This window comes from Mustela erminea, chromosome 6 (genome assembly GCF_009829155.1).
Source record: "Mustela erminea isolate mMusErm1 chromosome 6, mMusErm1.Pri, whole genome shotgun sequence".
Taxonomy (NCBI): domain Eukaryota; kingdom Metazoa; phylum Chordata; class Mammalia; order Carnivora; family Mustelidae; genus Mustela; species Mustela erminea.
The window spans coordinates 86,957,531-86,984,067 of NC_045619.1; the positions used below are offsets into that span (position 1 = coordinate 86,957,531).

Consider the following 26,537-nt stretch of genomic DNA (forward strand, 5'->3'; position numbering starts at 1 on the left):
TTGCCAGCACTTGTTCTTTTCCATGTTCTTTTTTTTTTTCCATTACGATCATCCTGGTAGGTGTGAAGTACTGTCTCATTGTGGTTTTATTTGCATTTCCTTAATGACAAATGATGTTGGACATCTTTTCATGTGCCACTAATTTGTCTGGCTGCTTTGTAGAAATGTCTACTTTAAAATTGAATTATTTGTCTTTTTACTGTTGAGTTCTGAGAATGCTTTTCTAGTCTGGCAGCTAGACCATTCTTAGATTCACAATTTGCAAATATTTTTCCCATTCTGTGGGGTTCTCTTAACTTTCTTGATACTGTCATTTGTTGCACAAAATTTTGAATTTTGATGAAGTCTAATTTATCTCTTTTTAATTTGGTTGTTTGTGCTTTAAGGTGTCACAAGTATGATACCACTGCCAAATCCAAAGATGTGAAGATTTACGCTTATGTTTTTTGTCAAAGTGTTTTATCATTTTAGCTCTTACATTTAGATCTTTGATCCATTTTGAGTTAATTTTTGTATAAGGTGTGAGATAGAGGTCCATATTCATTCTTTTGGATGTGGTTGTCCAGTTTTCCCAGCACCAATGATTGAAGGCTAGGCTACTCTTTCCCCCTTTGAATTGTCTTGGCACTTCTGTCAAAAATCAATTTGTGTAGTTGTATGGGTTTATTTCTGAATTCTCAGTTCTGTTCTATTGATAGATATGGCTATCTTTATGCTAGTACCACAGTCTTGATTACTATAGCTTTCTAGTAAGCTTTGAAACAGGGAAGTGTGAGTCCTCAAATTTATTCTTAATTTTCAAAATTGTTTTGCTCTTTTGGTTCCCTTGCATTTCTGTATGACTTGAGCATAATTTCTCAACTTGTTAATTTCTGCCCCCAAAAGCAGTTGAGATTTTGATTGACATTGCCTTGAATTTGTGGATTTGTTTGGGGAGTATTGCCATCTTAACAATATTACATCTAATACCTGGGCATGAAATGGTTTTCACTGGTTTAGGTCTTCTTTGATTTCTGTTGATGATGTTTTGTAGTTTTCAGTGTACAAGTTTTATACTTCGTTTCTTACATTTATTCCTAGGTATTTTGTTCTTTTGGATGCTCTTGTAAATGGAGTTGTTCTCTTAATTTCCTAATTTTTGAATTGCTTATTGCTAGTGTATAGAAATACTAATGATTTTTATATATTGATCTTGTATCTTGAAACTGTGCTGAACTTGTTTATGAGCTCTAATAGCTTTGTGAGTGTGTATTCCATAGAGTTTTCCATATACAGGATCATTTCATCTGCACACAGAAATAGTTTTACTTGCTTATTTGCCTTGCCTGGAACATTCAGTACAGTGTTGAATAGAAGTAGTGAGAGGGACATCCTTGTCTTATTCCTAATTTTAGAGGGAAAACTTTCAGTTTTATCATTAAATGTGATATTAGCTATATGCTCTTCATCAGGTTAAGGAAGTTCCCTTCTCTTTCTAGTTTGTTGGGTGTTTTTATTATAAAAGAGTATTGGACTTTGTTGAATGCTTTTTCTGCATCTGTTGAGGTGGTCTAGTGGTTATTGTCTTAATTTTATTAGTATGTTGCATTATATTGATTGATTTTTACATATTAAACCATCTTTGTATTTCTTGATCATGGTGTATAATCCTTTTTATATGCTGCTGGATTCAGTTTGCTGGTATTTTGTTGAGACTTTTGTGTCTGTATTCAAAAGGGATATTACAGTTTTGATTTTTTTTGTGATGTCTTTGTCTGATTTTGTATCAAGTCAATACCAACCTTACAGAATGAGTTGGGCAGTGTGTCCTCTTCTGTTTCTTGGAAGAATTTGCAAAGGATTGGTGTTAATTCTTTAAACATTTGGTAGAATTCATCAGTGAAGCCATCTGGTCCTGGGCTTTTCTTTGTGGGGGTTCATTTTTTAATGCAAGGTGCAGAAGATTATTTATAGTACAATCCCATCTGAGAGAGAAAGTAAGTCTTTTTAAGGCTGTATCTGTATGCTTGTATTTACACAGAAAAGTTCAGAAAAGATGTACAAAAAAAGATATAACAGCAAAGGTTATCTTTGGGTAATGAGATAGAACTTAAGTCTTCTGTGCCTTATATAAAATTACAAGCATGTATTGCTTGGTATATATATATTTTTTTTCTTTAAAGATTTTATTTATTTATTTATTTATTTGACAAATAAATAGGTCACAAATAGGCAGAGGCAGGCAGAGGGGTGGGGGGAAGCAGGCTCCCCACTGAGCAGAGAGCCCAATACGGGGCTCCATCCCAGGACCCTGAGATCATGACCTGAACCAAAGGCAGAGGCTTAACCCACTGAGCCACCCAGGTGCCCTATTTTTTAAAGCCTACTTAGAATGGCTAACATTTGACAATTTGCTCTTTCATCCACACAATGAGTTGCCAGTGCTGTGTACTTGCCACTGGCCTTGTCTCCTTAGTAGCTCAGTCTCGTAAGGCCCCTGCCTCTCCAGCTTCGTAGTCTGCTGCACCCCTTCTCTCTTTCTTTTCCATCAACACCAAATTACCTATCAGTTCCCTGAGAATGGCCCACAGTTATGTGCTACTGGGCTTCTCTACATTCTATTCTATTCCCTTTCCCTGCCAGCCCTTCCCTTTGTATCTTTGAAATCCCTTCCAAATATCAGTTCCCTTCCTTCATGAATATCTTCTAACTCACTCTCCTCCCTTCCATTCTTTACCCAAGGGGAGAAAAAACTCCCCCTCCTGCTGCCTCTCATACAGTATGCATATTTTTCGTACTGAACTTTGTATTTACCCTGCATCATAATTACTAGTTCACATATATGCCTTTCCTAAATGTACAGTTTTATCCAATTTTGTAACCCAGAGTTTAGCACAGAATCGATGCTCAGAAGTACTTTGAATTGAATTCATGAGACAAGAAAAGGCATTGTGGGTAGTGGCATTGTGGGTAGTCATAACTGGCCTTTAAAGGCTCACATTGCTCATGTGAGCAAAGGCCAGTTATGACTTAGTATAACATGGCAAGACAGGAAGATTCACGTTGGGAAATACAGTTGAATGATTTCGTCAAGGCTGTTTGGTCATGGAGGCTTTTGAGATCCAGAGAGAGTAGACTCCGTAGGTAAGCACCAGTGGAATGGAGAGCTCTTCTCACTTACTTCGAGTCTTTGCTCCATGGACAACCTCCTTCAGAATGAGTCACCTCCCCATTCACATGTCCCCTGACCCAAGTATTCTCTGTCTCCTCTTCCCTCATCTTCCTCTTTTTCCATAGCTCTTACCACATTGTATATCATTTACTTATTTGTTATGCTTTTTTTTTTAATCTGTTGTCTTTCTTCCCCATTAGAATATAAGCTTCCTGCACCATGGTAGCCTTGTTCACTGCTGTTTTTCAAGCACCTAGAACATTGCCTGGAACACAGTAGGGATGTAGAAAACAGTTGTTGGGTGAATGAACCCCAAGCTAATGGACTTCAATATCTTGTCCAGCTGGCAGAGTACAGCTTAAGTATAATTCAAATATGTTTCTGAAAGAAAGAAAGAAATTTATAGAAGTACATAAAATTGCTAAGATAGTACACATTATGTGTTATGTCTATAATCTGGGAGCAGGTCAGGGGAGGGATGGGAGGGAAAGAAAGACACAGTGTCTTAAGGTTTCTTGCCTTAGAAACCAGCTTGGGAAATCAAAATTATAAATACATTTAAGTTTATTTATTTCTTGCCTAGAAAAATGTTATTGTGTGTGGTGACTAATTCCCATGCTTTAATAATTTCTCTTTTTCTTTCTCCACAGACCTTTGTAGTATTAAACAGAGGGAAAACTCTCTTCAGATTTAGTGCCACGCCTGCCTTGTATATTTTAAGTCCTTTTAACCTGATAAGAAGAATAGCTATTAAAATTTTGATACATTCATATCCTTTTCTACAAATGTGGGCTGAGTGCAGCATTTGCATGGTCGCTGGTATATAGAATATGTTTCTGAGCTTTGACAATTGAATTGTATATTAAGTATCTTATCAGTGTCGTTGACAGTAGTGTTGGAGCCAGCAGTTTGCGTGACCTTCTGCCAGATCCTGGACTAAGCTTCAGCCAACTCTCTTTTCCTAGAATGATATCACGGGAGTCCGGAATTTTGTTGGTATCACGAGAAGAGGCAAATCAAGACACTAACCTGTAACTGAAGTCTTACTCTTTAAAGTGCTCAGAGTTCAGTCATTTCATCCTGAGGCAAACGATTCAGTTATTTGTTTTTTTTAAAGATTTTATTTATTTATTTGACAGAGATCACAAGTAGGCAGAGAGGCAGGCAGAGAGAGAGAGAGAGAAGGAAGCAGGCTCCCTGCAAAGCAGAGAGCCCGATGTGGGGCTCGATCCCAGGACCCTGGGATCATGACCTGAGCCGAAGGCAGAAGCTTTAACCCACTGAGCCACCCAGGTGCCCCGATTCAGTTCTTTAACACAAGTTCAATGCTAGAATTTTTTGGAAGGCCACTTCTTGAGTATAAAGAGTTCAATGAATGCTTTAGAAATCTGCCTTGAATATTTCTGATTTCTTGAGCAGTGAGTATGGAAAGTGCCAGAGACAGTTTCTCACATTAAATGGCCCCTTCGTATAGAGGTTTAGATCCAGATTGCAAGCCTAATATGAGTCTCTACTCGCATTTTCCCCCTCTTCAGCAGAAAATGCTCATTTTCTCATGTGGCCTGACTTTTATATCTTATTAATATAGAAGAGTATATGACAGATGAAAAATTATGTGATGAGTTTAGCACCTTTGCATAGTGACTTTATATTTAATGGTTGGAGTTTAGTTTGTCAGTACTTAGTCCCATGCTCTGAAGGATATTGTATTCTCCAATTGGGATGAGGAAAGTGGCGATTGGAACTTAGTAAATTCGTTGGCTAAGCTGTTGGCGCATTTTATTGACTCTAAGAATTTAGCAGCCCAGTTCCGAAATCTGTGGTTTACAAGAAACATAGTTCTGAAACTTAAAGGTTTACAAGGAATAAATAATTCACAGTGGACTTATTCCCCTTTTGTTGGATCAGAAGGCAGCATCTTTTTCTCTTCTAACTGGATTGTGTTATTCCTGGAAGAAAAGTTGAGCTGTAATGAAGAAAAAATCCAGCTGTAAGAAGTATTTTTTCTTTTAAAAACTCCATTAGTAGAGTGAGGATGGTAGAAGCTGTTAGCAAGAGAGAGAGTTAGCAACAAATGGGATATGGTTTCTGTGCTTGTTAAAGTGACAGTTTTTTGAGTTTGAGTAACTCACATACTGACCTAAAGGAGTTTATTTTTTTCTCAGTAGACAGAAACAGAAAGGGTTGAGAACAATCTTGGATGGAATGGAAAAAGCAACAAAATGGTTTGCTCTCCATAAACATTCCTGAGCACTTTCAGCATGATCAGACGCATCTTCCCCATTATCTAATTCTTAGTATGGTGGTGCATATGTCCTTGAAATCCTCACCCAACAGGTCGTGACTGGTTTCCCAAACTGTTCAAATGCCACACATAGCGGCTGTTGCCTTGCCCTCTAAGGACAGTTCAGCCCTTTGGGGACTTAGGAGCAAAAGCGAACCATTGTGTTCTACCCCTGAAACCAACATAACAGTGTGTGCCAACTATACTTCAATTTAAAAAAAAAAAAAAGTTAACCATTAATTGCATGTAGGTTTCCAAATAACTAGTTATGCAAGACAAGATAATTAACTTAACAGTAAATGAGTACTGAATAATATAGATTCAATTTAATGTGTTTTTTTCACCTTATGATTTGGGCATCTGGTAGACCGGTAGATTTCTGGTTACTTTGTACACTGGGATTTAGAGGCTTATTCCATAGCTGAGGCTGAAGAGGGAAGGGGTGGGGGGAGATAATTTATCCAAAAGGAGTAGAGCAGTGACAGCCCTTTGAAAGAAAGAGAGTGGCTCTCCTGCTGTGTCCACCCACAGTTCTCTGGTCAGGTGTGGATACATATGGCGGCATTCTGTATTCATGGTGGCTTTCATTATCACCTCGCCGTTTCCTTGTCCTCTGTGCTTTGTCTCCTTTCAGGTTACTGACTTAATTCTCATGATACCCAATGTGAAATGTGTTTGCTTTCTGAGGAAGAAAATAGGCCAGATTTTGTATATTCTCCCTTGACTCTTTTCTACAGTATTTAGCATGATCATTATGTGCACTATTTTGACCAACTGTGTATTCATGACTTTTAGTAACCCTCCTGAATGGTCGAAGAATGTGGAGTAAGTAGCTCATTTATTTATTTGTCTGCTTGCTTGTTTTAAAGATTTTTACACACCAAATCTTGCTTTGCACAGTTTATCCATCAAGGAAAAAAATTGTTTTTTTCCCCCACTCTTTACTTCACAGAGAAGGGTGAGGATCCATGTGGAATTTAGGAAATATCCTTAGAAGTCAACTCTAGAAAGAGAAAGTACATTCTGGAAGTTACTGCCCTTCACCTCCACCCTTACGTGTGCTGGCCATGCCTTTGACTTGGCTGCCCCAGCGCCATCTTGTGCCCTCAGTTAGTCCCTCATGACTGCCTTCTCCAACATGAGGTTTCCTATTTTTTTTTGTTTTAACTTGTCTTAAGTTAAAAATAGCTCTGGGGCCTCCTCACCTGGTTCAAAATGATCCTACTAGATGGCACCCGGTACAGCATTCCAGAGTTCTTGGTTTTGTGTTTCTTAAGTTTCCTTCAAAGCATCCCTTTCTCTTCCTTCCTTCCTTTCTGCTGCATTGGCTGTACCCGTTCCGTTTTGTCTCTACTAGTTGAAGCCACATTTCAGGCACCGTTACCTTCAAGGATTCATTTAAAGTTTCTGTCTGTTTGGAAATTACCTCAAACTCTCCATTTCTTTGACAGGTACACATTCACAGGGATTTATACATTTGAATCACTAGTGAAAATCATTGCGAGAGGTTTCTGCATAGATGGCTTTACCTTTTTACGGGATCCGTGGAACTGGTTGGATTTCAGTGTCATCATGATGGCGTAAGTTGTCTGCTTACTTTACTGCTGTTCTGGGTGTGATTGTGTATGTGTGGCTGTATTCCTGGTTGTGTCTGTAAGTGTGTTTATGGCCAGTTATAAGAGGAACTAATGGACAACCATTTAAGGCCAAGCAGGCTTTATGCCTGTGATTCTTGCTTGTGAGGACAATGACAGCATGTTTCCATGGGAGAAGGAAAGCCAAGGTTTTACAGCAAGGAAAGAAAGTAGCAAGTGATTTTCCATTGACATGCTCTCATATTTTCTCCCCCCTTATAACACTAATCAAGGTTTGCCTGCTTATCACCATGGGGCCTTGGTGAAGATTTGAAATTTTTTAGGTGTTAACCTTAACCTGAAAATCAGTTTCTTGGATAGGTTATATCGCATGTAATTTCATGAGGCTGGTCCAGATGTTGCAGACTTGAGAGCACATTTTAAAGTTAAAAACATGAGCCAAGGTATCCAAACTGGTCCCTTCCTAAGGAAGTAAGTACTGACCAGAAGTTCAAATTATTCTGAGAGGGCAGTATGACCCCACATTAGTGTGCTAGCTGCATGTTTGTATACCTGTATCTCTTTGGGAAATGTAACTGATGGTTGAAGAGTTAGAGAAGATATAACTATTTGTATTTTCAGGTGTGGAAGCACTCTGTGGTATATTTCAGGTGTGGAAGCACCACTCTCTTGGTGGGGAGTAAGGGCGTTGCATAGATTGTGTGTGTGCACGCAGATGTGTAAGAGAGTGAGTGCATCTGTTTATATACAGGTCTGAGTGTCAGAAAGATGGGTTTCAGCTATAAAATGTGAATGAGTGAATGCTATGCATTGAATATTTGAAACTGAAACTTTGACTTTCTGTTATATTAAGGCAATTTCCAGCTTTCCAACATTATGAATGCACACTGGTGTTCATTTAAAATTTAAGTGTCCTTGCTGGGCACAGAGCTGGTGATAAAATGGGCACTTAACACACTATTTTCTTTGATCCCATGATCCTGAGCCCTGCTCTTGTATGTCACAGGCACTTCATCTGAGGGTGTGACTGCAAAGATATGCGTGCAACTCTTCGATAAGTCATATATGTAGACATTATGGCACTTTTGCCATAGTCAACTAGGGAGCTACTTGATGTAAATTTGTTTTTCTGGGGCTTCAGCTACAGAAATTTGCCTCCTTTTTTCTAAGAAATTATTCACAAAGCTTGGGGACATAGCCTTTGATACATCCTGGCCTGCCTTTTTGCTAAAAATAATGAATGGACCAAGAATAGTCATTCTGATTGGGATCCACACAGCACGATGCTGATTAAGAGAGTAAGCCCTCAGAACCTCCTGGTTGTGTCAGTTCTTTCAAATATTCTTTTGAATTCTCCTTGCCCAACTGAAAAAAGAAATGTGTTCTTTAAGTGTTTATATTTGGAAATTTTCTTTTTCAACAACAAAAAGAATGAAATCATAGCTTGTGTATAAGACCCTTTCTTCCCCCCCATTGTCAAACCCTCGCCCAGTGGTACCATTACAAGTTAACTTTGGTTTGATTCTGCAGGTATATAACAGAGTTTGTAAACCTAGGCAATGTTTCAGCTCTACGCACTTTCAGGGTACTGAGGGCTTTGAAAACTATTTCGGTAATCCCAGGTAAGATGGCCCGGGGTTGGTGTTAGGTGTTGGGTTAGGGCCCTGACGTGACGTATTGTACTTTTTGTTTTGTTGTGGTTTTGTTTTTTTTTCCTTCGGTGTTTGTGTTCGTGTCTGTGTTTGTCATTTGTGTCTGTGTGTGACCTCCCTTACTACAGATATGTGACAGAGTTTGTGGACCTGGGCAATGTCTCAGCGCTGAGAACATTCAGGGTTCTCCGAGCTTTGAAAACTATCTCTGTAATTCCAGGTGAGAAAATTTACACACACAATGGACTGCCTCATCGCCTCTTTGCCCTCCATTCATTGTGTCCACCACATTCTAAACTGGTGTCAGCACACTTGATATGGCCTTGCATTCCGCATGTTCTTCCTGGGAGACGTTCTCTGGAATGGCCCTTTGGTCCTCAGGTCCTTGCGATGGCAGCGCTGGCCAGGCATGCAGCCCCCATTCCATCCATGCTTTGAGAAAGCACGTGCTGAAAAATCACTTGGATCCTCCAGTATCTGAAAAAATTGTCACAGAGCTAGCTGTCTCTTTAAACATTGATCATTTGCTTCCTGGCCTCATGGAATTACAGTATATTTAACATTCACCATCATCCCATTGCTTGTGGTTTCTAGGCTTCCTGTCGCATGGTTTGCTGATGGGATGTTATTCAATGAACTATATACTTTCATTGTAACTGTGTTAATGGACTTATTTAACCACAGAAGACACCTACCCTGTTAACTAGTCCAGTTTTAGAGCCAAATTGAAGAGCCTTGGAGTTAGTGAACAACTTTAGTAATCACTATCACATCCTATTGCTGTCTGTTTCACTGGAGTAAGAACCAGTAGACATCTACTATGTATGTATTCAGAGGCCATTCTCAAACATAAATCCCAATGAAAGCTTGTGCAGATGCTGTTAAAAACAGTGAAAGGTAAGATAACATACATACGTCTGAATGTATGGGCAAACAACAAGGACAGAAACTTGAGAAGGAAAAGGAATCAATCAGTGGGTGGCTGTGAAGTAGTTAACTGACAGTGGTTTCATAATTTTTGCCTTTTTCTTTTTGGTCCTGGTTGAACTAGCCAAGTGCTTCTTAACCTTTTGAAAGTTTTAAGTCCTTTCGAGAAGCAGGGGAAAGTTCCCAGACTCCACTGAACCCCACCTATGGATCCCACATTAAGATCCTTAATTTAATTTAAATCCTTACTACCAGGTAGTACTTAACTATTTTTTCCAAAGGCTGGTCTTGAAATTTGGAAGGGAAGATATTTGAGCTAGTCTTGCTAGCCTGAGATACACGGGCAGTAACATGGCAGAAATCAAGAGTGTGCAGTTGCTGGCTGGTCTCTGGTTCCATTCAGGGGCTTTCAGGGAAGACACCCAAGGGACCAGGCCTCCCACTGCACTCTTATAGAAACAGGGACATGAAGAGCAGAGGCATCCTGTTCCTGGCATCACATGGCTTTTCTGGCGGCCGACTCAGAAATATTCCTCTTTCCCCCTTTTCAACTTTATCTAAATATCAGAGACAGAGAGAGGGAAGCCTAAAGATAGAGTCCTGGAGAGAACTGGCTTGGAATGTGGCTTTCTGAGAACCTCAAGAAAGGTAAACCTCAGTTTCTCCATTTACAAATCTAGGCATGAAGTGGGCCAGTAAATTCAGGCCCTACTAAAAATGAGTTCTTTTCTAGTTAGCAGTGGGAGCTTTCTCCCTGTCAGCTAGAGGCTGGGCATCAGCTGGAGTACATTCTTGGCAAAAAAACTACAACCCTGACTTACCAAGGTTCAGTTCCTAGCCATTTTAAATCCGTTTGACAAAAAAAATGAAGCTCATTCTCCAGGCAGCGTCACGCAGCTCACTGATGGTGGTTTAACCCTTAGGCAGGACTTGCCTTATTTCTTCAGGCATCTGGAGCACCAAATCTGTATTTTCATTTTCCCTCGGCTCTCTTTCTTCTCTGGCCTCTTTTAAATATGATCCCATGTTTTCTGCTCACTTCCCCCAATGTACTCTGCAAGGCATCTGTCTCTTTATGTTCTTGTGATCTGAAAACTTCTCTTCCAGAATTAAATTGGAAAGCTGCGTTCTGTTCACTAACTAGGGCAGCAGATGCTATCTCTGGTCTAGCTTTTAGCTTCTGTCTCTGCTGTACGGATAGCTTCTGACCACAGCACTTCTGCAAGGTAACTCTTGACCGGGATCAGACTACTTATCCTTATTATTAACCTGTCTATCTGTCTATCTGCAAAATCTATTTGTAAACACAGAGTGGTGCTCTATCAGTGATTTTTGTGTAGCAATTATTATTATAAAGAAGAAAGCTAAACCCAAAGAAAAGGTTTGTATCAAGCCTTAGACCTCCACTTCACAATTTGAAATAGATTCCAGATTCCTGTTTCTAGAAGCACCCCCACTCGAGCTGGCTTTGCGAAGTTAGCTGGGATGCAAAATAACTCTAATGGCTAATAAAGCCAGTAATAGATCTGTCTGTGAGTGGTGTAATTGGTATTTGAATTAAAGTGTGACTTTTCATGCCAAGTCCTTTCCCTCCCCATTCTACTTATAGAAGACTGTGGCCCTGTTCCTACCTGCCTGTTAACCAGCTCTCCTTTCAAGATGGGAGCACCATTGCATGAGTCACTAGACCTGGTGCCATCCCTTGACTGGAAATCTCAGTCATTCTGACTCTACTGTAGAGCCAGGCCTTAGTCCCCTCTTAGTGAAAGTCATTGTTGTGCACGCCAAGTTTTCTCATGGGTCAGTTCAGTGGGACTGGGGCTCTCTTTACCTTTTCCTGTCCCCAGTTTGATTGTAGGCTTTTGTGAAAGCTGCCAGGAACAGAAGCAAGGGCAACCACATAACTGACATGAGGTCTGCAAGATCCCACAAAGCCTTCAGCTCCCTTCACGAGAGTTCTGCCTTCCTGGATAGCTCACCCACTCACCTGCCGTCCCTCTTAGAACTTTTGGTAGATAGTCTAAATGTGTCAGTGAGGTCAGGACTCCTAGAAGGTGGGGTAATGCAGTGCACTGGTTAGCTCCAGCCTTTTGGATAAGGGATGCTTTGATTTAGAGCTTTCTAGTGCCTGAGAAAAGACCAAACCCACATTCTGACCCTTTTTATTTGCTGAGTGGAGACCTAGATACATATCACACATGGTGTCCTTTTTGCTTCTGAGGCCTTGGCTTGAAGAACTGTGCATGCAAATGTAGTTACAGGAAAAGACCCTTTCTACATTTTCTTTGGTCCAGAATTTGCTGGATTCAACTCGACATTGAAGTATTCTGTGTAGAAATTCATGTCTTAAAACTTTGTTTTCAGGGCGCCTAGGTGGCTCAGTCGGTTCATGGTCCAACTCTTGGTTTCAGCTCAGGTCATGGTCTTTGGGCAGTGGGAATGGAGCCCTGCATCAGGCTCTGTGTTCAGCACGGAGTCTGCTTGTCCCTCTCCCTTTGTTCATCTCCCCCCACCGCCGTCTCTCTCTCTTTCTCTCCCTCTCTCTCAAATAAATAAATAAAATCTTCAAACAAGAAAATAAACAAAAACTTTGTTTTGCTTTATATTCATTTGGGGCCTGGGCATAAAAATGAGCTTCTGAGTGACTTTGTCAGAAGTTTGATCTTCTACGTGTTTTAATCATGTGCCACAGGACTGACATACCCAGAGAAAGCATGGAAATCTCAAAGCAGGAATCTTGAGTTTTTCCTATTGAGTAGCATTTAGTGGTGTAAATAAAACCAGTTGGAACAGCCTTACTTGCCAGTTGCTTCTCATTTCTATCATCGTTTCAGTGACTCCCCAAAAGCACTGCATTTCTATTTGCCAACACTAGTTTAATATCATTTTGCTTTCTTTAGAGTTATAATTTTTTATTATTTTTCTCTTTGATTTTTTTTTAAATTTCTGTGCTTTCATTTCTGTTACTTTCTCTCCTTACCTGTGGTATCAGGTAAGAAGCAGGAAAAAGGTTGGGTCCTTCTTCTTCCCACGCTGGTATTCACAAAGGAAGCATTTTCTTTAGACACATGCATTATTAAGATGGCAATTTCTGCTGCACAGTGAAGGGGATAAAAAAGTGTTTTCATACTATAGACTCCTTGTTTCCTTTATAATATTCTAGTTATTAATCCAGTGCTTCTTGTATTTCTCCTTTTCCCATTGCTTCTCAGAGAAGATAACTGAAGTTGAACACAATGGTCCTAAATGGGAAAACACTGGAGTCTCACAGGCTCCCACTGACCCACCTTTGGGAGCTAGTTTAAGTTTTGTTCAAACTTTGTGATGCAAATTTGGTCTTGGAAATAAATCTACTGCCTCCAGATCTCTCCCAAATTATTCTTGATCTAAAGAACCCTCAAGAATATCATTGTGAAGCTTGAACCTGCAGCAGGAAAATTGACCTGGCACAACTTTACCCTAGGGCTTGTCTCGACAAAGCCAGACTTTGGAAATTGGGGAACTTTTCCCCCCTGGGGTGAGAACTGCTGGTTACTGCTCTTGAGACCCGTTCCAATGTTAATTTTGTAGAATTAGCTCATGTGGCTTCAAACCAGACAGATTTCTCAACCTGAGCCACAAGCTAGGAAATATAAATTTACTTTATTTATGATCTTGCATCACCGCTGTGGAAGATTGTGATCCCGGGATGCATGGCTGATTTCTCCGGACTTGGCACATAAGCAGGCTTTGTTCATTTGTCCAAGGGGTTGGATGTCGTGAAAGGGGACAGGGGTTCAGATGCATTTGGATGTAGCAGCTTCACTGCTTCTCAAAATTCCTCAAGTGTCCCGACTTCCTCTCTGGTAGCTGACATTTCTGTACGTTGGGTCCAGCTGTCTTTTCTTGATCTGTAGTAAATGTATTAACTGCTTCTGCTCAGACTCATCCCATGCTAGTTAATGTTAGCCTTTTCCAAGAGTTCTTGCTGTCCAATTTGCCCCCATGTGGCTTCTGTTGCACACTCTGTTGTGTAGGAGTTGTTTGAAGGAGCATTCTGCTCTGTTTGGGATAATCAGCTTCCAGTCAGTATCTTGCTTATTCTGGTGTGTGGTGGTGTGAGCCAGTAGAAGAAGCAAGGCAACTTCTCCTCACAGCCAGAACAGTGGCATTTTCCATTCTTGTACACATCAGGTCAGGAATTCCACCAGCAGCTTCACACTTTATTGACCTGTGTTGGTGCTAACAGGGAGCACTTTTGCCTGGCTGCATTTACTAGTGCGTGTCAGTCACTGCTGGCAAGACTGTAGAGGCTGAGCTCAAGAAAGGCATTATATGAAAGACCATCAGGTACATGAAAAGATGCTCAACATTACTAGTCATTAGAGAAATGCAAATTAAAACCATAATGAGATATCAGCTCACATAAGTTAGAATGGCCATCATCAAAGAGACGCGACAGCAAACGCTGGCATGGATGCGGAGAAAATGGAGCCCTTGCACGCTGTCAGGTTTAGTAAATTGGTGCAGCCACTATGGGAAGCAGTATGAAGGAACCTCAGAAATTAAAATTAGAACTACCATATGATCCAGCAATTCTACTTCTGGGAATATATCCAAAGGAAAAGAAAACACTAACTCAGAAAAGATATCTGCACCCCATGTTCATAACAGCATTATTTACAATAGCCAAGACATGGAAGCAATCTAGGTGTCCATTGATGGATGAACAGACAAAATTGTGGGAGAGATACACAATGGAATATTGTTCAGGTACGAAAAAAATGAGGAAATCCTACCATTTTTGATAACATGGATGGACCTTGAAGGCACTGTGCTCAGTAAAATGAGTTGGACAGAGAAAGACAAATAAATTCTATATGATCTCACTGAAATATGGAATCTAAAAACAAACAAACTCATAGAAAAAGAGATCGGACTTGTGGATCCCTGAGGCAGAGTGGGGTGGGGGGGGAGTTGGAGGAAGTTGGTCTAAAGTTACCAGACTTCCAGGTATAAGAAAGTGCTGGGGATATAGTGGACAACATGATAACGATAGCTAACATCACTGCATGATACATGGGAAAGTTGTTAACAGAGTAATTCCTAAGAGTTCTTATCATAAGGAAATATTTTTTTTTCTTTTTGTCCTCTTTTTATTGTATCTATTTGAGAAGGTGGATGTTAGCTAACCCTATGGTGATAATCATTTCACAGTATATGTAAGTCAAACAATTATGATGTATGCCATAAACATCTACAGTGATGTATATCAATTATTTCTCAATAAAACTGTGGGGAGGGGGAGAAAGAAATGCACTGATAGCCCCATCTCCATAACCTGGTGTTGATGTCTGCAAATATGGTCCTTGACAATCATCAACCCTAACGGAAGGAAGAAGAGTCTTGGTGAAGGCCAGATGACCCAGTGACCATTTACATTTAACATTGCTGTGTAATTGTGTGTCTACCTCGGCATGCTAACATTATGCCACACCACCTTTCTTCCTGTGGGACCTGGATAAAAGTCTTGGAGAGTAAATTTTTAGATGGCCATAGTTAGTATTATTTAGTGGTTATTCTTGCTTAGTTAAGATATGTTTCTCTGAGCCCCTGTGAAGTAAAAGCAGCTGAATACCATTTCCAACTTGAGTTTTTACCTTAAACTTCTTAGAGTTGAAAAGCTCTCACCAACACGTTGATCTAAACCTCAGACTTCAGAAGAAAACACTTCAAGTGTTTTGGGTTTTTGGTTTCTTTTTGGGTTTTTTTTTTTTTAGCCTTCTTGACTCATGTTTACAGATTTCTTCAGCAATATCTTCTGGTTTATGGAGAAAAGATTTTAAACCCGCTGATTGAGAGCATTAAGGTTTATCCCCAGGAAAATGATGAGTGCCATGTATGGTTGGTGCATTAGTCGATCATCTTTGGTGGCGAGTGAAAGGATACATGAAGGGCTGGAATGTTTTTAGGCTCTGGAAGCCAGGGAAACCAGAATGCAGAACCGGAAAGCTCCAGATACCAGGAAGTATTTTTTCTTCATGTTTTCTGTCTCCATGTATCGATTTCCTTTTTCTATCTCTTAGCTTACTAACTGGCTTTACTTCTCAGACATCCTAATATAATGACAGAATAGGGCTACAACTTATTTCCCAAATTTACATGTTATCGTTCCTTCCACTTGTAAAGACTACTGGACTATCTTTTGTTCCCGTTCTAAGTTCCCGGAGGAAAAGGATGAGGATTTAGGTCAGATGTCCACCCTGACATCTGGAACCTACTAACAGATGGTCACTTCCTGCAAGTAAGGCTGCTAGGGTCCCAGCTTTGTAAAAGGGGATAATTTGAGCCTCATGGCCTGAAATTTCCTGTTACATACATGGTCTTTGAACGGTCTAGAGAGTTCCCAGCGCAGGAAAATCAGATGAGACTCATGCTAAAATTGTATGTTTTTTTTAAAATTTGATTGATTGATATCACAAATGCATTGGTTTGACTGTTTTGTAGTATTACACTCTTGTTCCTAATACAAACGACAGCTTACAGCTCCTTTTTCCATTCATTTAAAATGGAAATGGAAATGGCCTTGAACAATCATCAAGTGTTCAGATCAGTGATTGTCTGAACCCTTCAGGGGAGATATAAGCTCTCCTTAAAGAAATCCAGGAAAAGAAACTACAACCATTCTTTAGTGACCTATTCAACTTTTTTTTTTTTTTTTTAATCATGCTTTGGCTTTGAAAACAGAGCTGTGTAATTTTAGGAACCTAGAATTGAATTATTGACCTAGTATAGACCCACCTCAACCAAACCAAATACAGTGAAGGACTTTTCTATTCCTCAGCAACTTATAAAAATAAGGCCCATAATACTGGAACAACATGTACTTCTTTTTAGTTGCTTTCTGTTTCATACCACCAGTATCTTCTTTTTTTTTTTTTTTTTAAGATTTTATTTATTTATTTGGCAGAGAGAGAGATCACAAGTAGGCAGAGAGGCAGGCAGAGAGAGGGAAACAGGCTCCCTACTGAGCAGAGAGCCCGATGCGGGACTCAATCCCAGGACCCTGATAACATGACCTGAGCTGAAGGCAGCGGCTTAACCCACTTTGAGCCACCCAGGCACCCCCACCAGTATCTTCTTACTTATCTGTGTGACTGTGATACAGCTCTCAGGCCTTCGGAATAAGATTGAAATTTTAGCTGCTTAATCTTGAAGAAATAAATATCTCTGCCCTGTTTTGAAAGACTTTTAAAGAAGATTCTTCATCGTTTCCTCTACTGCCCACTGCCACATACTCCTGTGTTTGTCCACATTCTGTATATAAGAAAATGAGGTGGGACCTTGAATTTGTTCTGATATGCCATGGGTCATATCTGGTGACTGAGCCAGGACCAGAATTCCTACTTTCTGATTTCCTGTCTGGTGCTCTTTTTGAACAGCCTTTCCCCCCACCCCTTTTCTTTACAATTTTATTTTAAGAAAGAGAGAAAAAGACCATGATCAGTGGGGAGGGGTACAGGGAGAGGGAGAAGCAGACTCCCTGCTGAGTAGGGATGCCTGCCATGGGGCTCAATCCCAGGACCTCACTGAGATCATGACCTGAGCCGACTGAGCCACCCAGGTGCCCCTGCACAGTCTTACAAGGAGAAAAGAATCAGGTTATGCTATTCAACTATAATTATTCCCATTTTAAAGACGAAAAAACTAAGATTCCAAGAGGTTAGGTATATTGTTTTGGTCATACTAGTAAGTAGTCTAACTTAGTTAAGAGTAGTAATTATACAGCTGACTTTACACTTCAGAGCCAAGATTAGGATTTCTCTTGAATTTTAGTCAAATATTCCTCCCTTCAGAGGTAGCTGAGGGTTGAGATCACTCTTGAGGTCTGTGTGTCAGGGCACCGTGTCTGCCTCCCATCTATCCTGGTACACGGTCTTCCCTGGAGTGCTCAGTGCTTTGTTGCCTTTTTCCTGTGGACAGCCTGATGTCTGGACATGCCCAGGAGAGCTTCACACAGAATCTGTTTTGACCCAAACATCATGAACCCACCACTGTGTTTTCCTGTGTCTCCTATCACTGATGCCGCCATTGCAATTAAGAAAGCTACACACAGGTTCAAATTTTAACTGGTGGCTCATACTTAAGTCTCAAATTCAAGTAGGTTAGATAGTTTTTTAATTTTGCTTTCAATCTAGGACGGAAAAAAGGCCAGTAGTAGAGAGCAGGACATACATGTGGTCCAGAGAAGGTGTATTTATAAATGGAAAGACAAACTGTAAATACTAGGTTGATAATAATTAACCTTTTCAACACATTGGTATTTCCAGAACTCCTGGGAAAATATTTACTGTATTTTCTCACCACTTGGCTTTTAAGCTTTCCAGTAGTTCTCTGCCCAACCAAGAAATTTCCTCACCCTAATCTTCCCGTTTGTTTATTCAGTGAATATTTACTGAGTACCCGCCATGAGTTAGACAGTCTAGATAACAGTTGTGAATGAGACAGACATAAATTATTAATTATAAGATTGATAAATGCTGTAGAGGGAAGTATAAGCTGCTATTAAATTATTAATAATAATGGGGGAGGGAGAAGAATTGAAAGTCAGAAAAGGCTTTCTGAGGGAATTCCTATATTATTCAGCTGAGCCTGAAGAATGAGGAAGAGATAGACAGGTAGGACAGGGGAATGGAAGGAAGCATTCCAGGCAAAGGGAAGAGCATGTCTGAACCCTCAGAGGGAAGTAAGAGCTTGTCTCCTTTGAGGAGCTAAGCAGCAGTCAGGCTCAGGAGGGTACTTCCCAGAGGAAAAGAGCCACACGCTGGAAAAGGAATTTCTTTTTCTTCTTAGAAATTATTGACTAAGAATTAATATTTCTGGAAAAAAATTATAATATTGCTGACCCATTGTTATTCCCATGGCATAAGAGAGAGAGTGGCCATGGTTCAAGGGTGGTGCTATAGGGAGGAGTAGAAGCCAGTAGCTAAGAGGGAGGCTGGGGGAGGTGGGGAGGGTTCTGAGGTGACTCTGATTCTGGGGCTTCTATCTTCTCAGGTCTGAAGACCATTGTGGGTGCCCTAATCCAGTCAGTGAAGAAGCTGTCAGATGTGATGATTCTGACAGTGTTCTGCCTGAGTGTTTTTGCTTTGATTGGACTGCAGCTGTTCATGGGCAATCTGCGAAACAAGTGTGTTGTGTGGCCCATAAACTTCAACGAGAGCTATCTGGAAAATGGCACCAAAGGCTTTGATTGGGAAGAATATATCAACAATAAAAGTAGGTGGCCCCTTCTCTGCAAGGGGCAAAAGACAAGTCTGTCTCTAATTTACATGGTCTGAAGCCATCACTGGGCTTTGAAAAGTCGTTGGGGCCAGAAAGGAATCCTGGGCTACTGAAGCAGCCTGAGGAAGTTATTCCCTGTTCTTGGGGTAGGATTGCGTTCAGAAGCGCTCTCTGGGCTTTTTCTCTTCCTTTAAAACACAACATGGAACTTTGTAACTTTTTCACACGCACCTAAACTTTTGTTTTCAAAATCAGGCTTAGGAGTTTGATAAAAATACCTTTTGCTTAAGAGTTTGATAAAAATACCTTGTAGTTGGGTTACCTCAGATGGTTCAGAATATGCCTCATAATCTCTCTTCATATTACTAAGACCTTAGCAGTTAGTCTGGTGTGGGACATCAGGTAATCTCTAAGTAACCATTTGAGCCCCTTATATTGAAGGAGTTTTAATAATTTCATTTCAGGAACCACAGCACTTGAGTCTGCAGTAAGGAGCGTTTGGTATGGTAGTACTTCCAAAGAATAATGGGGAAGAGTTAGCAATATCACTACTCATCACCCTGGAGGAACTGAAGGCAGTTAAGTAGCCATAGGAAAGTGTTGCAAAGGTAATTTCAGGAACACATATAGGAAAAGGAAACGTGCCTTCTAATTAATACAGGACAATGTAATGTGGTCAGTGAGGGTTTTAGCTTATCTTTGGTAAAGAGAAGTTTTAAGGATAGAAGGCTAAGGTTGTATAGAGGAGTAAAGTGTTCAGAAAACTCCCTTTCAGATCCCTTAGACTGAAGTACCAGAAACTAGCATATAGATTTGAAATACGAGTGGAGGTCAAGGGTCTGTGAAAAGACATTGCATTACAGCTGTGTGGGAGCATTTTTCATTTGTAAGTATATATAAGAAAATGATTAATGGGAAAGAATTCTTAACAGGTCTTACTCTGTCAGGAAAGATTTATATGAGCTAAAATCAATGACTGTTTCTGCCGGGGCTAGTTAGGAACAGTGTAACCTTATTCTCTCATTCAGTTAAATCTGCCTTATTTATTTCTTGCTCTTCAAACTTTTCTAGCAAATTTTTACACAGTTCCTGGCATGCTGGAACCTTTGCTCTGCGGGAACAGTTCTGATGCTGGGTAAGTAGCTCGCCTAATTATATTCTTCTCCTTTAAAATAATGTGTCAGATGAAAATGGGGAGTATTTTCACTTTTCTTTGTGCTCATGTAGTAGATCCTAACTGGGTCTGACATATTGGTTGGCTCAGATTTTCTTCTTATTTCATATTTGTCCATCCAAATTTGGCATTTCTCAAGTAGGTGAATGTGCCTATAGTTTCAAGCCAAAATAAAAAATGTGAAAGGCTGAGGATAGAAGCTATAACACCAGATACCTTGCTTGTCTCTTGTAGACTCCCCTCATTCTGATTATAACATGATTAATAAAATATGAAGTACGGAAACTGTCTTCATGATGGATTAGTAGCAAGGAGGACCCAAAACATACCAGGCCTGATGGCATGGGAAGGGGACAGAATAGCAACATAATATATTTTTCCATTTTTAAAAAATATTTTATTTATTTATTTATTTATTTATTTATTTATTTATTTATTTGATTGTGAGAGAGAGTGTGTGTGCCCACAAGCAGGAGGAGGGGGATGAAGCAGGCTCCCCGCTGAGCATGGACCAGAAGTGGGGCTAGATCCCCAGACCTTGGGGTCATGACCTGAGCTGAAGGCAGCCGCTTAAACAACTGAGACACCCAGGTGTCTCTTTTTTTCCCCATTTTTAAGAAATTGTGGTAAAATATGTAGAGCATAAGATTTAGTCTTACAACCATTTTTAAGTGTCCTGTTCAGTGTTGTAGAACCGTTACCACCATCCATCCACAGCACTTTCCATCTTCCCAAACTGGCGCTGTACCCATTAAACACTAACTTCCCATTTTCCCTTCCCCTCGCAGTCCCCTAGTGACCTCCATTCCAGTTTCTGTCTCTGATTTTGATTGCTCTAAGTGTGTCTTGTAAGTGGATCATGCAGGAATCGTCTTTTTGTGACTGGCCTCTTCCACTTCGCATGATGTCCTCATGGTTTACTATGTGACAGCATATATCAGAATTTCCTTCCTTTTAAGGCAGAATGACATTCCATTGTCTGTATATGCCACATTTGTTTATCTATTCATCTGTCAACAGGCACTCAAGTTACTGCCATATCTTAGTTATTGTGAATAATGCTGCTATGAACACAAGTTTATAGCAACATAATGTAACTCTTGATTCTGCTACCTTTAGCTCTGAGACTTTTGGGAGGCCTTTCAACTTAGGTGAGCCTCAGTTTCTTCATCTATAAAATGGATTTAATATGTCTTGTTCTCACTTCTTCAAAGGGTTATTGTAATGATCCAATTAGATAACATACATGAAAGTGCTTTGTGAACAGAAAATTGTATAAATGTAAGGGTGTCACTTTATCCAGAGTATATTGGTCCTCTAGGAATTAGTGGTTAGATCACAAGTAGGCAGAGAGGCAGGCAGAGAGAGAGGAGGAAGCAGGCTCCCCGCTGAGCAGAGAGCCCAATGCGGGGCTTGATCCCAGGACCCTGAAATCATGACCTGAGCCGAAGACAGAGGCTTTAACTCACTGAGCCACCCAGGTCCCCCTGTAGAAATTAGTGTTTTAAGATGAGTACGACAACTAGAATTCTGTTTAATTTCTCTATCAAAGTAGAGACTAGAAATTACATTAAAATAAATACCAGGTGAGTCTAAAAGCAGGAGAACTGATAAAACCAAAGTCACTGAAGTCCCCAGTATGACTTAGGTTGTCATTAAGGTTGACTATTAAGAAAACAGATATGATTAAGAGGAACTTCCAGCTGGCCAGAAGTTCCTGTCATTTGAGGTCTTAGCTAAGATGAATTTGGTTGAATTGCACATTGATGTGAATGTAGGACAGTGATTCTCAAATTTTGGCATGCATAAACATCACCTGGCATGCCTCTTTAAAATGCAGATTCGTGACTTCCATGTCCAGAGCTTTTATTCCTGGGTCTGAGTAGGGCATAGGAATCAGCATTTTTAGGAGGCATGCCCAGTGATTCTGATCCTAGGGTCTTTTCAGAACGTCTTTTTTTTTTTTTTTTTTTTTTTAATTGACCTGACTAGGAATGCCTCAGTGGCTTATGCAGCTGAGTGTCTGCCTTTGGCTCAGGTCTTGATCTCGGGGTCATGGGATCAAGTCCAGCATCTGGCTCCTTGCTTGGTAGGGAGCCTGCTCTCACTCTCCCTGTCACTCCCCCTGCTTGTGCTCTCTCTCTCTCCCTCTGGCAAATAAATAAAATCTTTAAAAAAATAAAAATAAAAAAGTTGACCTGACTACATCCTTTTTTCTTTTTTTCTTTTCCTTCCTTTCTTCCTTCCTTTTCCTTCCTTCCTTCCTTCCCTTTCCTTTCCTTTTCCTTTTCTTTTCCTTCCTTCCCTTCCATTTCCTTCCTTCCTTCCTTCTCTGACTTTCTAGATGGTTACTTATTATCTCCACAGTGCTGGAGATGACTTAAATTTGATGATTGGGTGGAATTATATTGAAAAGCCCTGAACGTCCTTTCTTTTCTCAGGCAATGCCCAGAGGGATACCAGTGTATGAAAGCAGGAAGGAACCCCAACTACGGTTACACAAGCTTTGACACTTTCAGCTGGGCCTTCTTAGCATTATTTCGCCTTATGACCCAGGACTACTGGGAAAACTTGTATCAGTTGGTAAGTAGTAAACAACTCTTCTTTTGAGTGCTGCCTTTTATTTCTTTGGTGACGGAATTCGCATGAGGGTTTGTGGGTTTGGAGACATTCTGTGTAAGAGACCTTCAGTGAAGATATTATATAGGATGGCAGGATGTCATTTCTCAGAGTCAGCCAGTTTACAAAATTAAGTGAATTCTCCCAGCTCCTGTCCCGGTTTCTTGAGTAACCAGTCACATATGGCCATAGAGGTTCACAGCCTTGACAGCCTTTTGCCTGGTCTGGGAATCTGCTATCTCTGTTTACTTCCTATTGTTCCAACAGACCACCTGCAGTATTTTTCTTCTCAGATTTTTGGCTGAGGGCATCTTTTTAAGGAATATCAATTAAACATACTGTACAAGGCACTATACTAGACATAATAAAGATGAGATTTCTATCCACAAGGATCTCAACGTATCAACATTTGTGAGATCTGTAACACATCTGAACTAGTTCAGGTAGGTTGTAACAGATTAAAAAAAAGAAAGGTCTACCATTCTGTTGGGCTATCTTGGTGATTGTAGCAAGTCATTTAAATTTGCTGTGGTGATGGAGAAGTAAGTCTAGGTGATTGCCAAGGGTCATCCAGCTTAGAAATTCCATGATAATTCATTGTTTTCTATTTGACTCTGTCTTTTGGTGATGCCAGTTTGAGAATGAGAAACATGTCTCGCTTAGGCATGAAGGACCTCTTGAAGGGAAGCTTCTAATATTCAGAACCCATAAGGAATCCTTGCTTTCTGTTGGATAGCCTTGAGTTCTCTTAGGTTCCAGTCTTTTTCTTGAAATATTTGTGGTCGATGCTAAGTTCCATTAAATATTTTGATTAAAAGAATAACACTGAAAACTAAGTAATAGTGGGTCATGTACACATAACCTAAAACCCAAGTGTTCTTTGATGTCTGTTTGCTCACTACTAGTGAAGGGGATAGTCCTAGGATCTTCTTTTTCTCTACTGTTCTTTATGCCTCTTTAAAAATCCACCCTATTACAGAAGGATAAGGAAGGATGTCACTCAAGATGGGACTTTTTGTGACTTGGACATGATTCCTAAGATGGAATTTGTCTATAAAAGCTCTTTGAGGACCCGTAGATAAATGAGCTGAAGTCCTGTATTCTTTTCTTTATACTTGTTTTAGAACCAACTAACAAAGTCAAATATAATTCTTAGCTCAGAGCATTTTTTCCTTTAAAAAAAAGGAATCAAGTATTTTTCCATGAAAGGAGTATATTGGGAGTATTTGGAAATGAAGATAATATTTTCTGTCACAATGAATGGGAGGTACTAATGACATTTACTCTGAGTTGAGGACAGACAAAGCCATTTGGCCATTGGGACGCTAAGTGCTCTGCAGCATGAAGGCACACCATGCAGTAAAGGACTGTTCTCAAAACGCAACGGTGCCCCTGCAGAGGATCATTATATTATCCCACGAGTGGTTTTCAGCCTGCTTCACTGGATGCACATGACTCAGAAAATTGTTTCTGTCTTTACAGACCTTACGAGCAGCTGGGAAAACATACATGATATTCTTCGTCTTGGTCATTTTTGTGGGTTCTTTCTATCTCGTGAACTTGATCTTGGCTGTGGTGGCCATGGCTTATGAAGAGCAGAATCAGGCAACACTGGAGGAGGCAGAGCAGAAAGAGGCTGAATTCAAAGCAATGTTGGAGCAACTTAAGAAGCAACAGGAAGAGGCACAGGTTGGGGATCAGTTCTTTGCTACAGTAACTTCCTGCCAGATCACGGTGACTAAGGCTCCATCTGACTGTCATTCTAGTTGATCTTTTTTAGGCATATGGTCAAATAGAAGTCATTAATCTGATTAAAAAAACCCAAGTAACAACTTGCAGATGGTTGGTCCAGTTACTCCATTTGTCTTAGTGGCCCAATTGTTTGTTAATATAATCTCTAGTGTTCACTGCTCTGGTGGCTGGGCGACGACAAGTGGCCAGAGCAGGGAATATAGTGTCTCATGTAAGCACAGCCTTTTTGTTGAGGAAATCATTAGTATCTCCTTTAGAGATTCTCTGCAGTCATGAAAGTATTGGTTGTACTTGAAAAGAAGACACATGTAAAATGGTAACGTAAGATTTGAAAAACAGACTAGTGATCCCACCACCCTAACACTTTGCTGTCTGATCCTTATCCAGATATACAAGTGTTTTTATACTGTTGGGCCTGTAATGTATAATATAGTTTCACAGCATTCATCTTCAGAGTTGCCCAGAAGAAATCTTGTGGTACCAAGAATGCAGCTAAATTCTTGTGTGAGAAACTCAAGAGAATAAATCCCAGAGTTCTCATCACTGGTTTCTGCTCTGATTGCCTAAGACCACGTGCCACAACACAGATTAGTGAGAAAATGGAGACGGCAGATCCTGGCCATAGTCTCCTCTGCAGGCTGCTTTGCCTTCCTCCTTCCCTCTGTTTCCCCCATCTGTGGGAAAGGAAATGATCTACACTAGTTGCTTGGCTTGGGGTGGGGGTGGGAGGCTCCAGTGAACTGCTTCTGACTGGCCTGTCACTGTGGCTCCTCCCCTAGGCCGCTGCCATGGCCACCTCTGCAGGCACTGTCTCAGAAGATGCCATCGAGGAAGAAGGTGAAGAAGGGGCAGGCTCTCCTCGCAGCTCCTCTGAAATATCAAAACTCAGTTCCAAGAGTGCCAAAGAAAGGCGTAACAGGAGGAAGAAGAGGAAGCAGAAGGAACTCTCTGAAGGAGAGGAAAAGGGGGATCCTGAGAAGGTGTTTAAGTCAGAGTCAGAAGATGGTATGAGGAGGAAAGGCTTTCGGCTGCCAGACAACAGAATAGGGAGGAAATTTTCCATCATGAATCAGGTAAACTCTTTGCATGGGATCAAATAAGCCTAAGAAATTCTGCTTTTCCTAATCTTACTTGATTCTCATATTCACCATTGGCTCTTCATTTTCGAGCCCCTTCCCTGCATTCTCTGGCCTACCTCTCCACAGAAGTAGGTGTTACAGGCGTGTTAGGATGGTCCTCGCTCCAAGGCTGCCCCTCCCCAAGTCTGGCCCTTGGACCACGTGATTGCCTTTGGCAGACTTATTTCAGCCAGAAGATCCATGTCACTCCAGTGGGCCTTCCATTCTAAAACTTCAGGAAACACCTTTCTCCTTAAAGCTCAGAACAGCAGAATTTAGCTTTCAAACATCTCCGCTTAAGAACTGCATATTAAAAAAAAAAAAAGAAAAAAAAAAGAACTGCATATAATTGTAGGTTAAAAAAAAAGAGTCCTGAAACTCTTTAGGTCACCTTATTTGAGTGTGGCAAATTCTAGTAATTAATTATTCTAGGTATATGGTGTCATGCTGATAAATTAGCCTATGGTGGATTAAAGCCTCCAGTTGTAGCCAACTTTGATAAATGGGGAAACCAAGAGGAAGAGAGAGGAGAGGACTTATGGATAATTACTGAGCATTCTGTTACTATAAATATCACCACATAACACCTGTTTTTGGATTTCAAAGAACACCACCGAAATCCAGTTCTTAGTCCATTTAATTCCCCATTTTAAGGAAATGCTAGAAAGTTTGTAAGGTATAGAGTAGATTACAGTTATCAGTTTTATGGTAGTGTACCCAGTGTCTCTTCTTATTTCCAAGAGATGCTTCGTTGTACCTCTCCCTGGTATCTCTCACTTCCCAGTTCATTCTCTGCTAGTCCTGTTCACTTTATCACAGCAGAATCTCTCACGTCATCCCCTTCCTTCTATCCTATTATTCCTATCTTAGTTGAGACCTTTGTATTTTTCATTCTACTGCAGTTAGCCACTGCATGTTTGTTTCTTCTGATCTTTCTCCTTCTCCTTCATGTTTTTTATACCGTTGACAGAGCGCTTCTTAGTAAAACAGAGCTCTCATTA

General features: G+C 40.4%; 1 protein-coding gene across 7 annotated transcripts in view; it reads left to right on the top strand.

The window, feature by feature from the left end:
* SCN8A (sodium voltage-gated channel alpha subunit 8) overlaps positions 1-26,537 on the top strand; it is a 177,710-nt gene that overhangs the window by 79,992 nt on the left and 71,181 nt on the right. For 4 of the 7 annotated variants that reach the window (XM_032348254.1, XM_032348253.1, XM_032348252.1 and 1 more), the window contains exons 3-11: positions 3,802-3,920; positions 6,171-6,260; positions 6,887-7,015; positions 8,811-8,902; positions 18,646-18,867; positions 19,945-20,008; positions 22,489-22,630; positions 24,149-24,355; positions 25,198-25,491. In XM_032348254.1, the coding sequence (XP_032204145.1) occupies positions 3,802-3,920; positions 6,171-6,260; positions 6,887-7,015; positions 8,811-8,902; positions 18,646-18,867; positions 19,945-20,008; positions 22,489-22,630; positions 24,149-24,355; positions 25,198-25,491 (1,359 nt within the window). Of the gene's footprint in view, positions 1-3,801; positions 3,921-6,170; positions 6,261-6,886; positions 7,016-8,560; positions 8,653-8,810; positions 8,903-9,171; positions 9,580-18,645; positions 18,868-19,944; positions 20,009-22,488; positions 22,631-24,148; positions 24,356-25,197; positions 25,492-26,537 lie in introns of those variants that run through there. The other 3 variants (XM_032348255.1, XM_032348257.1, XM_032348258.1) reach the window with 2 other exon arrangements.